The sequence below is a fragment of the Vipera berus genome, assembly GCF_964194415.1.
Source record: "Vipera berus genome assembly, chromosome: Z".
Classification (NCBI taxonomy): domain Eukaryota; kingdom Metazoa; phylum Chordata; class Lepidosauria; order Squamata; family Viperidae; genus Vipera; species Vipera berus.
The window spans coordinates 3,439,988-3,451,058 of NC_138205.1; the positions used below are offsets into that span (position 1 = coordinate 3,439,988).

Below are 11,071 nucleotides of genomic sequence, written 5' to 3' on the forward strand. Positions count from 1 at the left end.
ACTTTACGTTAGGTGGACTTCAACTCCCAGAATGCCCCAGCCAGCACAGCTGGCTGGGGCATTCTGGGAGTTGAAGTCCACCTAACTTAAAAGTTGCCAAGGTTGGAAAAATAGCACTCTGGACCAATTTAGTGCAATAAACCAGCTTTGCAGGTCAGTATGCCTGGGAGGGGGAGATTAGCTTTGGGAAATCCCTGGGAGGGGCTTTGGGCCCGCCCCTCTTTCAGCTGAGCCTGCCTGGCAGGGTTGTTGTTATGGGGAGAACTGTAAGGAGAGCCTGTCACGCAAGGCGCCCTGGGTTTTGGAATGGAAGGCAGACAGAAACCAAATAAAATGAAGAAACAAAAAACCAGGAGCCACGTTGGGGATGAATTTAGTCATCCCTAAATCCCATGAGCCTCAGACCCGCGGGACTACAACTCCCATCAGCGCCTAGGAGACCTGCAAGAGGGTGGAAGCCCTGTTGGTGCTATATCCCTCAAACAACCACCAGGGGCCGCTGACGCTCAAGCGGAGGAGGGAGAGAGAGTCCGTCCCACCCCCAAAACCGGAAGTGACGATGCCGGTGGTGGGAGTAACGCGAGGCGGGTTTCCGTGGCAACAGAGCGGAAGTTTGGCTGCGGGAGGAGCGGAGGTGCGGGATGAGTCCCGAAGGGGAGGCCTGTTCGAAAGTAGCTCGCCCTTCCGTGTGCGGAGAAGCGGGGCGGAGGCGGGAGGGGAGAGGCAGGGCGTAAGCCCCTTTTGGGCGTAAAGCTGTCGTTGAACGGTGAAGGCCCGGCGCCATTTGCTTTAGGGGCGGAGCCTCCGCTGATTGGACGACAAAGTGGCTGGACAACAAAGAAGGCGGGACCGGGCGCTCCAAGGGGCGTGGCCTCAGCTGGGGAGGGCGCCACAAAGGCGGGGCCTCCGCGCAGTGGAGCGCAAAAAAGGCGTGGCTTCGGGTTGTGCGGCCTTGACAGGACAGAGAGAGAGAGAGAGAGAGAGGGAGGATTGCGACGGGCGATGTAGGGGCGGGGCCTCCGCTGGGGCGGGGCGGGGCAGAAATTGAGCGCTTAGAAGGCGGAGCCGAGAGCCAGGGCGGTGCGCGGAGGAGGCGGGACGCCGGCAACGTAGGAGGCGGGGCTTTCGGAGAATGGCGCGCGAAGGAGGAGGCGGGACTGAAGGGGGCGGGGAGCGGGCGCGCGCGCGCGCGCGGGGAAGGCGTGGCTTCGGTGGGGGCGGCCTCCTGCCAGGGCTGGAGCGCCAATAAGGATTGGGTCCGCTGGTACGCGGGGCGTGGCTGCGGAGCCTAGGGGGGGCGGGACTTCAGGGGGCGCGGCCCGCGGGGAGGCTAGACGCCGGCAACGTAGGAGGCGGGGCTTTTGGAGAATCGCGCGCGAAGGAGAAGGCGGGACTGAAGGGGGCGGGGAGCGCGCGCGCGCGCGCGAGGGGCGGAAAGGCGTGGCTTCGGTGGGAGTGGCCTCCTGCCAGGGCTGGAGCGCCAATAAGGATTGGGTCCGCTGGTACGCGGGGCGTGCCTTCGGGGGTGGGCGTGGCCCGAGCCGACAAAAAGCAGCGCCCGGCCGCCCGGGCTCTCACTCCGGCGTCGCTTCGGCAGCCGGGCGGTTCTTCCTATGGGCGACGGCCGGGCGGGCGAGTTAGCCGCCACCGCCGCCGTCTCCCTTCGGGTGGTGGCCGCGGCCGCCTGGCACGTGGTCCGCCAGCGCCGCTTCTCGGATTTCCCGCGCGTCGTGACCTTCCTGCAGAGCGTGGCGGAGGCGGCGCCCGAGCTGGTGCCCTTCCAGCACCTGGCCAAGCTTCGCCTGGGGCTGCAGGCCAAGGTAGGCGGCCGCCGGGGAGGACAGGGACCCCCGAGGGGGCCGGGTGAGCTTCCCGATCAGGACCGAGCCAAAAGCTCCTCGGGGAAGGGGATCATGGGCGCCGGAGGGAGCGATGGGTTCGTGAACCCTCTTTTGCCCCGTTTGGGGTCGACTAAGCAAGGAGGTCAAGCTATGAGCGGGGGGGGGGTGTCTTTCTCCATCCGGGCAACTTTGAAGCCTGCTGCACTTCAACTCCCAGAATTCCCCAGCCAGCTGTGCTGGCTGGGGAATTCTGGGAGTTGAAGTCCAGCAGGCTTCAAATTTGTCCGGATGGAGAAAGACACCCCCCCTCCCTGCTCTAGTTTGACGGATTGCACTCCCTTCGTTTTTGACTTTAGTGGGGAGCCAGTTTGAGACGCTTATTAATTAATTAATGTTATTAATTTTAAAAAATACACTCAGGTGGTTTTTAGGAAGAAATCGTCCTGCGCAGGCCCTCTTCTCGCTTTCTCTTTTTTGCCCAGATTGTCATGAACATGCTGAAGGAAGATGAGCCCCCTGGGAAAATCTACCATGCGGTGGACACCTACTTTCCAGAGAACGCGACGCCGCTCGGCCACACCACCGCAGTCAGTCTCCCTTCTCTTTGTAGAAAAGATCCTACCCTGGGATCCTCCACGCTGCCTTTGTGGAAAAGATCCATCCCCTCTGTCTGTCTGTCTCTCTCATTTTTTTTTTCATCCATAGACAGCCCAGGACCTGAAGATGGTACAAAAAGCCCACGAACAGTTTAGAAATCTGATGTTGAAATTGCTGCGTGACTGCGTAGAGAGAGAAATCTATGTGCAGGTAAGGCTGGGAGGACAAGGGTTATCTACAGCAGGCTGAACCCCTTTGTCTGTCTTATCTAATCTATCCATCCATCCAGCCATCTCTCTGTTCACCCATCCATTTATCCGTCTGTCCATCCATCCATCAACTCATCCATTTATCCATCCATCCAACTACCCATCCTTCCATCTATTCATCCATCCATCCCATCTATCTAGCTATCTCTAGCTATCTCTCATGTAGCTATTATTCTATCATCTGTCATCTAGCTATTATGTCTCTATCATCTGTCATCTAGCTATTTATCATCTGTCAACTAGCTATTATGTCTGTCTATCATCTGTCATCTAGCTATTATGTCTATATATCTATATCATGTCATTAGCTATTATGTCTATTATCTGTCATCTAGCTACTATGTCTGTTTATCTATTCTATCACCTATATCACTTCTCTATTTCTCTGTATCATCTCTCTCCCTCTGTCTCTCCCTTTCTTCTCTTTCTCTTCCTCTCTCTGTCTCTCCCGATCTATCTATGTCTCTTTTTCTCTCTCCCCTCCCCACCCCTGTCCTTTTCCTCCTCTATCTCTCCCTGTCTAATTTTTACTGAGATGATCAACGTAGAAATGAAATGGAAAAAAGAAGAAAAGGGTCTTATCATCCTGCCCTTTTCAGCCCAGCATAACCCAGCTAAGAAACTTGCAGCCTCAGCTTTTTCTTTTTTTTACTTTTGCCCAGTTAGTCTAGAACCACTTTCGATAGCAACAAATCTTGTCCACCAATCCCAAAAGTCAGAATTTCATTATTGTTGTTTGTTGTTGTTGTTGTTGTTGTTGTTGTTGTTGTTGTTGTTGTTATTATTATTATTATTATTATTATTATTATTATTATTATTATTATTATTTTGGTTCCCTACTGTCTCGAGCCCCAAAACCTACAAGCAGTTTGCAACCACGGACAAAGCTGGATGTGTTCTTTTCTCGGATGAAAGCAGTGAACTTTTGCCGCTGCCGCCAACGGTTTTCCCGGCCATTCCCCCATTCTGGGGCTTGGTGTCTTTTCCCACTTGGGCGCACGAGGCGTTTCTTGCTGCCGGCTGCAGGGCACCCTCGAACCACGCGAGGGAAAACAGGTCACAGCGAAGGCACTGGTTGCCTCTTTGGCCAGACGGGCTGAATTGGGATAACCCAGCTTCAAAGGGGAATTTTTAAGATGACAGAGACTGCTTCGGGGCCTGGACAGGTGTCTGGCTTTAAATTATAAAGCCCGGTGGGTCGGGCATCCCTTTAGGCCTGACACAGACTGAACAGACATTTGTCTGAAATGGTCTAGGGCAGGGGTAGGCCACCTCGGCTCTTTTATGACTCGTGGACTTCAACTCCCAGAATTCCTGAGCCAGCTACGCTGAGGAGAAATGGAGAGGTTTCCATGCTGAGCCATGCTGGCTTAGGAATTCTGGGAGTTGAAGTCCACGAGTCATAAAAGAGCCCCAAGGTTGCCTACCCCTGGTCTAGGGTCTCCTACCTGAGCAGGGGGTTAGACTAGATGACCTCCAAGGACTCTTCCAATCCTCCTCCTCCTCCTCTTTTTCAAGAAGACAATGGACAGCCTCTTGTCTGAAATGGGCAGGGCTTTTTTTCTCATAGAACGCTCAGAACGGAGTTCCGGCACCTTTTTGGGATGGAACCTTGTAGGTGTAGGCAAGGGCGGGTTGTATGACGTGTGTGAGTTCCGGCACCTTTTTCTTTTACAAAAAAAGCACTGGAAATGGGATAGCTTCTCCTGCTGGAGCAGGGGGTCAGACTAGATAACCTACAAGGTCCCTCCCAACTCTGGTATTCTGTATTCAGTAAAGATGGTCCTGTTTGTTTGTTTGCGGCTTTTAGGAATTTCTGGAAAGGGATTACGGGGAAGCTTTCGTGGAAGCGATGGAGGAACTCTTCTGTGATTACCTCTGCCAGCTGGAACACCTTCTCCCGGAGCCCCAATTCCAGCAGGTACAAAAGGGGGCTGGGGGGAAGAGCCGGAACGATAGGTGATGGGGGGGCGAGGGGAAGGAACGGCGCTTCGGGCAGTGGCGTTGCTGCTTTGTGGCACCTGGGGTTTGCGGCCCTCCCGCATCAAAAGCCACCAGCCTCAGCTGAATGAATTGCCGGCCTCAACTTACCCACCGCCGTCGAGGGCCACGTTTACGTTGCTAAGTGAAACATTGGCTCACTTGAGTTTTGCCCCATTTTACGATCTTCCTTCCCTACATTGTGAGGCGACTCCCTAGTTGTTAAGTTAGTAGTCACCGGGAGACTGGGAATTCCAGTGCCTCCTTTGCCATGAAAGGCGGCTGGGTGACTTTGGGCCAATCACCAGGAGATGGTGAGTTCTAGTCCCGCCTTAGGCGTGAAAGCCGGCCGAGTGACTTTGGGCCAATCACCAGGAGACGGTGAGTTCTAGTCCCGCCTTAGGCGTGAAAGCCGGCCGGGTGACTTGGGGCCAATCACCAGGAGACGGTGAGTTCTAGTCCCACCTTAGGTGTGAAAGCCGGCCGGGTGAGTTTGGCCCAATCACCAGGAGACGGTGAGTTCTAGTCTCGCCTTAGGCACGAAAGCCGGCTGGGTGAGTTTAGGCCAGTCCTTGCCTCTCAGCCCAACCCACCTCACAGGGTTGTTGTCCTGCGGAAAATAGGGAGGGGAAAAGTCTGCTAAAATACGCCAATCCCGCCTCGGAGTTCTTGGTTAAGACAGTAACGGCGAGCTACACACCGAAGTAAAAACCAGCCCCACAGATTTCTTTACGCAACTCTGGGCTCCCCGCACAAGGCGGCACCAGTGGACAGAATATTCCACAGGGCCGCGCCTGTCGGAGTGCTTTAACCGACGGGATCCGCACCACCCCTTCCTTGCCAGACCGGGGGGGGGGGCGGGAAACGGGGGGGGGGAGAAAAAAATCCCCTCCTTCTCTCCCTTTCCTTCCCAGCTGTTGGAGGCTGCCAGCCACCAAGCCCACCACCAGCTTCCCCAGCCCAGTGCCACCATTTTAAACCAGTACTTCACCGCTATGGGATACCAGCCTGCAGGTAACTCTTTTAATGGGAGCCCCTTTATGGGAGCCCCGGGGTGGGGTGTATGGGGGGGTCTTCTGTGGCCCCTTCACCTCTCCTCCCTCTTCTCTAGGCTTTGCTGAGCCCCCCTCCACCCCTCCCCATCCGTCACGCGCCCCACGCCAGAGCGAGGACGAGGACTCCCCCTCCTCTCCGCCTTTGTCCCCCCAGCCAGGCAGGAGCCGAGGAGAGGATTCCCTTTCCTGCATCTCGGAAGGGTAAGGGTCGGCCTGCGCGGGTGGTCCTCGGCTTACGACCAAACTCTGTCGGTAAGCGAGACAGGTTTTCTCCCCCGTTTCGCGACTTTTTTTTTGCCCTCCCCCTCCGCAGTTGTGGAACGAATTTGGTTCTCCCCGTTGATTTTGGCTCGTCGCAAAAAAGGGATCACGCCACCCCCCCAGGATGCTGCCGCTGTCACAAATACGAGTCATGTTGCCAGGCATCCAGATTTTGATCCCGTAACCAGTGGGAGGGTGGGGGAGGGCGCTGTGAAAAAGGACCACAAGTCACATATCGTAACTTCAAAACGGTCATTCAAGGAACGGTTTGTAAGTTCAGGATGACCTGTAACCCGGTCGTTAAGTGGATCCGGCTTCCCCCCACTACCACCACCATTAAGTTCGCTCGTCAGAAGGCCGCAAAAGGGGGATCACGTGACCATCGTAAATACGAGTCAGTTGCCGAGTGTCCCGAGTTCGATCACGGGGATGCTGTGACAGTTATGTGAAAAACGAGCCCCATTTTCCAGTGCCGTTGTAGCTTTGAACGGTCAGTAAAGCAATGATCGTAAGTCAAGGACTTCCCTTTATTATATTTCTCTTTCCCAGGCGTACCGCTTTTAAAATAGCTCACCCTATCCCCTTTTGTCACCTTCAGGGAATTCCACAGACAGTCCTCGGTCAACTCGGAAATGGGTAGGTTTCGAGATCCCTCCCTCAACAACCCTGCAGAGTTACACAAATGTACAAATCCAGTCCCACCTGAGGCGGTTGATGTTCCAATCTCCAAACCCGGCGCAAGAATCCAAGCGGATCTAACTCCTGACTCTGCAGGGCTTTTTCCTCATTCTCGACGTGCAAAAAAAAAAAGCTTGGTTTGGGCAGAGGGGGAAAAAAAAAAGCAGGGCTGGGGGAGGCAGGCTGGGATGGGGAGCGATGGGTCAGCGAGCGAGAGAATCGATACGCTTGTGATTTGGGGGTTGCGGCCGTCTTCCGTTTTTGAAAATCTATTTCCTGCTCGAGTCTCGTCTCTCTCCCATTTTGGGCCCATTATCCCCTGCTTCCAAAATAAGGAGAAATCGGAGCATCTTCGGTGAAAGGATGACGGCTCGGATCAGAGCTGTGCAACTTAAGTTTTGTGCGGTCTGTGTGTGTGTGTGTGTGTGTGTGTGTTAAAAGAGGCTGGGATTGTGAGAAACTGCCACGGATAGGGACGCTTTGTGTCTAATGGAAAACTCCCCGGAAAAAGATTTTGTCCAGCTGGCATTTCCAGAAAAAGGGAACTCCTGGGACGTGCTTTTTGCCGAGAGTGTAATACTTTACTGAAAGTTTATATTAGCAAAGAAGAAGCAAAACCACCTCCGGTTTTCCCACTCGAAAGCTTGCTTTATGAAACAATAAATTCCCTCACCCCCCACCCCACTGGGTGTTCACCACGTCCAATAGTAAGATTTCTTCTTGTTATGGGGACTGTCCACTTCTCCATCAAGCGCCTGCGTTCGTGGCCTTGGCGTTCCTGCGGGCTCTCAAAAGACACTTCTGCTGGCTGGGGAATTCTGGGAGTTGAAGTCCACGCATCTTCCAAGTTGATTTAGACCAGGGGTCTTCAAACCTGGCCCTTTTAGGACTTGTGGACTTCCAGAATTCCTCAGCCAGGCACGCTGTCTAAGGAATTCTGGGAGTTGAAGTCCACAAGTCCTAAAAGGGCCAAGTTTGAAGACCTCTGATTTAGACTCTAACCCTGGGTAAAGGCTTGGCCTCGGGGGTGTTCTGTTTAGGAAATAAATCTCTTGTTGTTGTTGTTGTTTTTCCCCCTTGGATGCAGCTGAAGATCTGGTGCCGGATTCAGAAAGCGAAAGAAGCACCTCTTTCCAGGTGAGGAAGAAGCGGAGCGATGGTTGGGTAGCGGGCGGGATTGAGACCAAGAGGAGGAATGGAGGGGCAAAAACGCTCTTGGCTCACCTGCTGAAAGCCTGGACTGCTTGGCATTAAAGCCAAGATAACCCCTTAAAATGTGGGGTCCTGGGTGCTCTCTGAGCTTGGTTGTTTTCTGGCGGACGTTTCATGACCCAACTAGGCAACATCATCAGTGCTAGGAGGAGGAGGGGAGGGGGTTGCTCTCTGCTTACATACTATTGGCTTGGTCTGCCAATGTTTGTGGGAATGTTCTTGAGGCCTCCTTAAGCCCCTAGCCTCCTGCCTCCTCCTACCTCTTCTCTCCCTTTGGGTTAGCAATTGCACTTAAGACTTATATACCGCTTCACAGCTCTCTTTAAGCCGTTTAAAGAGTCGACATATTGCCCCCTCCCCAAAAAAACACCAATCTGGGTCCTCACTTTAATGACCTCGGAAGGCTGAGTTCAACCGCGCCAGACCTTTGGAACCGTCTACCGGTTGAGTTCTGGATGGCTCCCGACCTTCGCTCCTTCCGACGGGACCTAAAAACACATTTATTTGAACAAGCCGTCCTGGTCTGATGGGTTTAGGGGTATTTTATAGTTTTGTATTAATTTATTGAATAGGGCTATAGTATTTAATATTTTTAATTTTTGTACATTGTATTTTATTGCATTGCCCTGTACACCGCCCTGAGTCCTTCGGGAGAAGGGCGGTATATAAATTAAATTAAATAAATAAATAAACCTTGAGCCGGTCAGGATCGAACTCCTGGCAGTCGGCAGAGTTAGCCTGCAATACTGAATTCTAACCACTGGGAAGGGAAGGGGAGGAAGGAAGGAAGGAAAATGAAAGGAGAAGGAAGGAGAGGGAGGAAGGAAACGAAAAGGAAGGAAAAACAGGCAGGAAGGGAAGGAAGGAGATGGAATGAGAAAGGAAGAAGGAAACGAGAAAGAAGGAAAAGCAAGCAGGAAGGAAATGAAGGAAGGAGATGGAATGAGAAGGAGGAAAGCAAGAAGGAAACGAGGAAGGAAAAACAGGCAGGAAGGAAAGGAGATGGAATGAGAAAGAGGAAGGAAGGAAAGAAGGAAAACGAGAAAGAAGGAAAAACAGGCCAGAAGGAAACGAAGGAGAAAGAAAAGAGATGGAAGGAAAAGGAGGAAGGAAGGAAAAACAGGCAGGAAGGAAACGAAAAGAGGAAGGAAGGAAAGGAGAAAAAGCATAAACTTATACTCTGCTTCACAGCCCCCCTCTAGGCGGTTTGCAGTCAGTGTCTTGCCCCCCCCCCCAAACAATCTGGGTTCTCAGGATGGGAAGGTTGAGTCCACCCCAAGCCAGTCAGGGTCGAACTGCTGGCACTGGGGCAGGGAGTTAGCCTGCAACCCTGCACTTTAACCACTGCGCCACACTGCCCCACCCCGGGGTGAGATGGCGTCTCCTTGAGGCCAGATGCTCAAGTGTTCCTCCCTTTTTCCCCCCACCCCCCCCCCACCTCACCAGGGCGAGTACCAGGGCACCCATCTCCGCACCCTCATCCCCACTTTTCAGGAGCACCTCAGGGACGGCGGCAGCCCGTGAGTGACACCCGCACACCTTTCAAAATCGCTCAACTTGAGAAAACACGCAATCTCGACCAAAGTTTCCGGCCAGGCTGGTCCTCGGCTTACGCCATGTTTGCCCCGACGTGTGGGGCAGGAATCGACAGGGCCTCCTCCGCTTCCGACCGCCGCTGAGCCCATCACTTCCGTCGCGAAGCGCGACCCTCCGTGAGCTTGGCCCCGTTTTGCGACCTTCCTCGCTGCGCGGGGGCTAAGCGTGTCACGGTCATTAAAAATCAGCCGTCCAGTCGTTAAGCGAATCTGGCTTCCCCTGTTTGACCGTCGCTTGTCCAAAGGTCACAAAAAAGGGGATTGCGGGAAGCCAGGATGCTGCAACCGTCATAAATTCAAGTGGGTTGCGCGAGCGTCTGAATTTGGATCGCGTGACCGCAGGGATGCTGCACTGGTCGTTAGGTGTGAGAAACTTAAAACTTGCAGCATCCCTGCGGTCGCACGATCCAAATTTGGATGTCAACGCTGCTAACCTCAGACGTTTCTGCATTGACAACTGATGAAAATGTAGCCTTTTTCCCTTTTAGAGTTAGATGATGCTTGGGGGGGATGTGAATGAGAGTCCAACTAGAAATAACAACACTAAACCTAGCGTGAGAATCAAGGTTATTGAGTCCAGAACTGATAAAAGAATTGGCAGGCTGGAGAATTGGAGAGGAACCCCGGGATTCAAGCTAATTGGGGAATGTGATTGATGACTGTAAATTGGAGGAGGGAATTGTGCTTTGATACTATCTGTCCAGGGGAGGGGGAATTCAGGTTTTGGCTCCGATTATGTTAAGTGCCGATATTAAGCGACTCAAATAAAAAGATCCTTTAGGGTAAACGACGCCTCAAACGTTCTTTTTAAGTTTCATCTGTCAGAATGATGACATTAGAACGCTTGTGGAACCGACTCATATTTACGACGATCGCAGCACGGTTATATCTTTGAACACTCACTAAACGGACTGCCGTTAAGTCGAGGACTACCTGTATTTCAGCTGACGGCCACCACAGCTGCAGTGTCCCACAGTGGAGAACACTGACTTGAGGGACGGGGACAAAGATTTACCTGCTGTTATTTCCAGGCACTCCTGAAACTCAAAACGATGCTGTCCAATTCAGCGCCCGTTAATAACGAAGGGTGCCTGGGAAGGCTAGTTTGGGGACAAGGATAGGCCCTGGTGGTGGCTTGTCCCACCTCGTTTTAACATTCCGGCTTTTTTGATTTATTTATTTCCTTCAAGATTGAATAGTTCTCCGTTGTGATTTGACGTCTCTGGCTGTCCCCTCCAACAGAGACTTGTGAAGCCCAGCATGCGCCAACGATTTTAGGCCTTTATTCAGAAAAGACGATAAAAAGTTTGGACTTGGGTTTCATCTGGACGGCGGAAGAGGAAACGGACGGCGGAGTGCATTTTGTCTCCGGCCGAGGCGGCGCGTCGAAGGGCTCACGCGTTTCGTGCATTGGTCTCGGGAACGCGAAGGACAGGACCGTGAGCGGTTTCAAGGCGCCTTTGGGAACTGGAATGTTGGAAAGCACTGGAAAAATAAAAAGTGTTTGCAAATGCCTTTCTCGGCGGGGGTCCCTGGGGGTGGGGGAGGGGAACTCTGAGCTGGGTTACTTCCTTGTGGATGTT

At 53.1% G+C, this 11,071-nt stretch overlaps 1 protein-coding gene across 10 annotated transcripts; it reads left to right on the forward strand.

Annotated features, from left to right (window-relative positions):
- Positions 1–1,450: 1,450 nt before the first annotated feature.
- LOC308677562 (TERF1-interacting nuclear factor 2-like) lies at positions 1,451–10,999 on the forward strand. Of its 10 annotated transcripts, none has more exons than XR_014028518.1 (10): positions 1,451–1,820; positions 2,324–2,428; positions 2,547–2,648; positions 4,518–4,628; positions 5,602–5,701; positions 5,799–5,943; positions 6,602–6,639; positions 7,769–7,818; positions 9,340–9,605; positions 10,731–10,872. XR_014028518.1 is itself a non-coding variant. In XM_081344083.1 (10 exons), exons 1-10 carry the CDS (start codon positions 1,614–1,616, stop codon positions 10,738–10,740), a joined length of 942 nt encoding a protein of 313 aa, XP_081200209.1. In that variant the 5' UTR covers positions 1,451–1,613; the 3' UTR covers positions 10,741–10,999. The 10 variants fall into 10 exon arrangements, 6 of the variants coding, with proteins under 6 accessions (XP_081200209.1, XP_081200212.1, XP_081200208.1 ...); XR_014028519.1 differs by having other exon boundaries at positions 10,679–10,870; XR_014028520.1 differs by having other exon boundaries at positions 9,388–9,605; positions 10,679–10,870.
- The last annotated feature ends 72 nt before the right edge of the window (positions 11,000–11,071 follow it).

Coding starts and splice junctions, on each gene's coding strand:
- LOC308677562 (XM_081344082.1), top strand. CDS start 1,614: ATGGGCGACGGCCGGGCGGGCGAGTTAGCCGCCACCGCCGCCGTCTCC. Junction 5,702..5,798: donor TATGGGATACCAGCCTGCAG/GTAACTCTTTTA, acceptor CCTCTTCTCTAG/GCTTTGCTGAGCCCCCCTCC. Junction 9,414..10,678: donor CTCAGGGACGGCGGCAGCCC/GTGAGTGACACC, acceptor ATTTCCTTCAAG/ATTGAATAGTTCTCCGTTGT.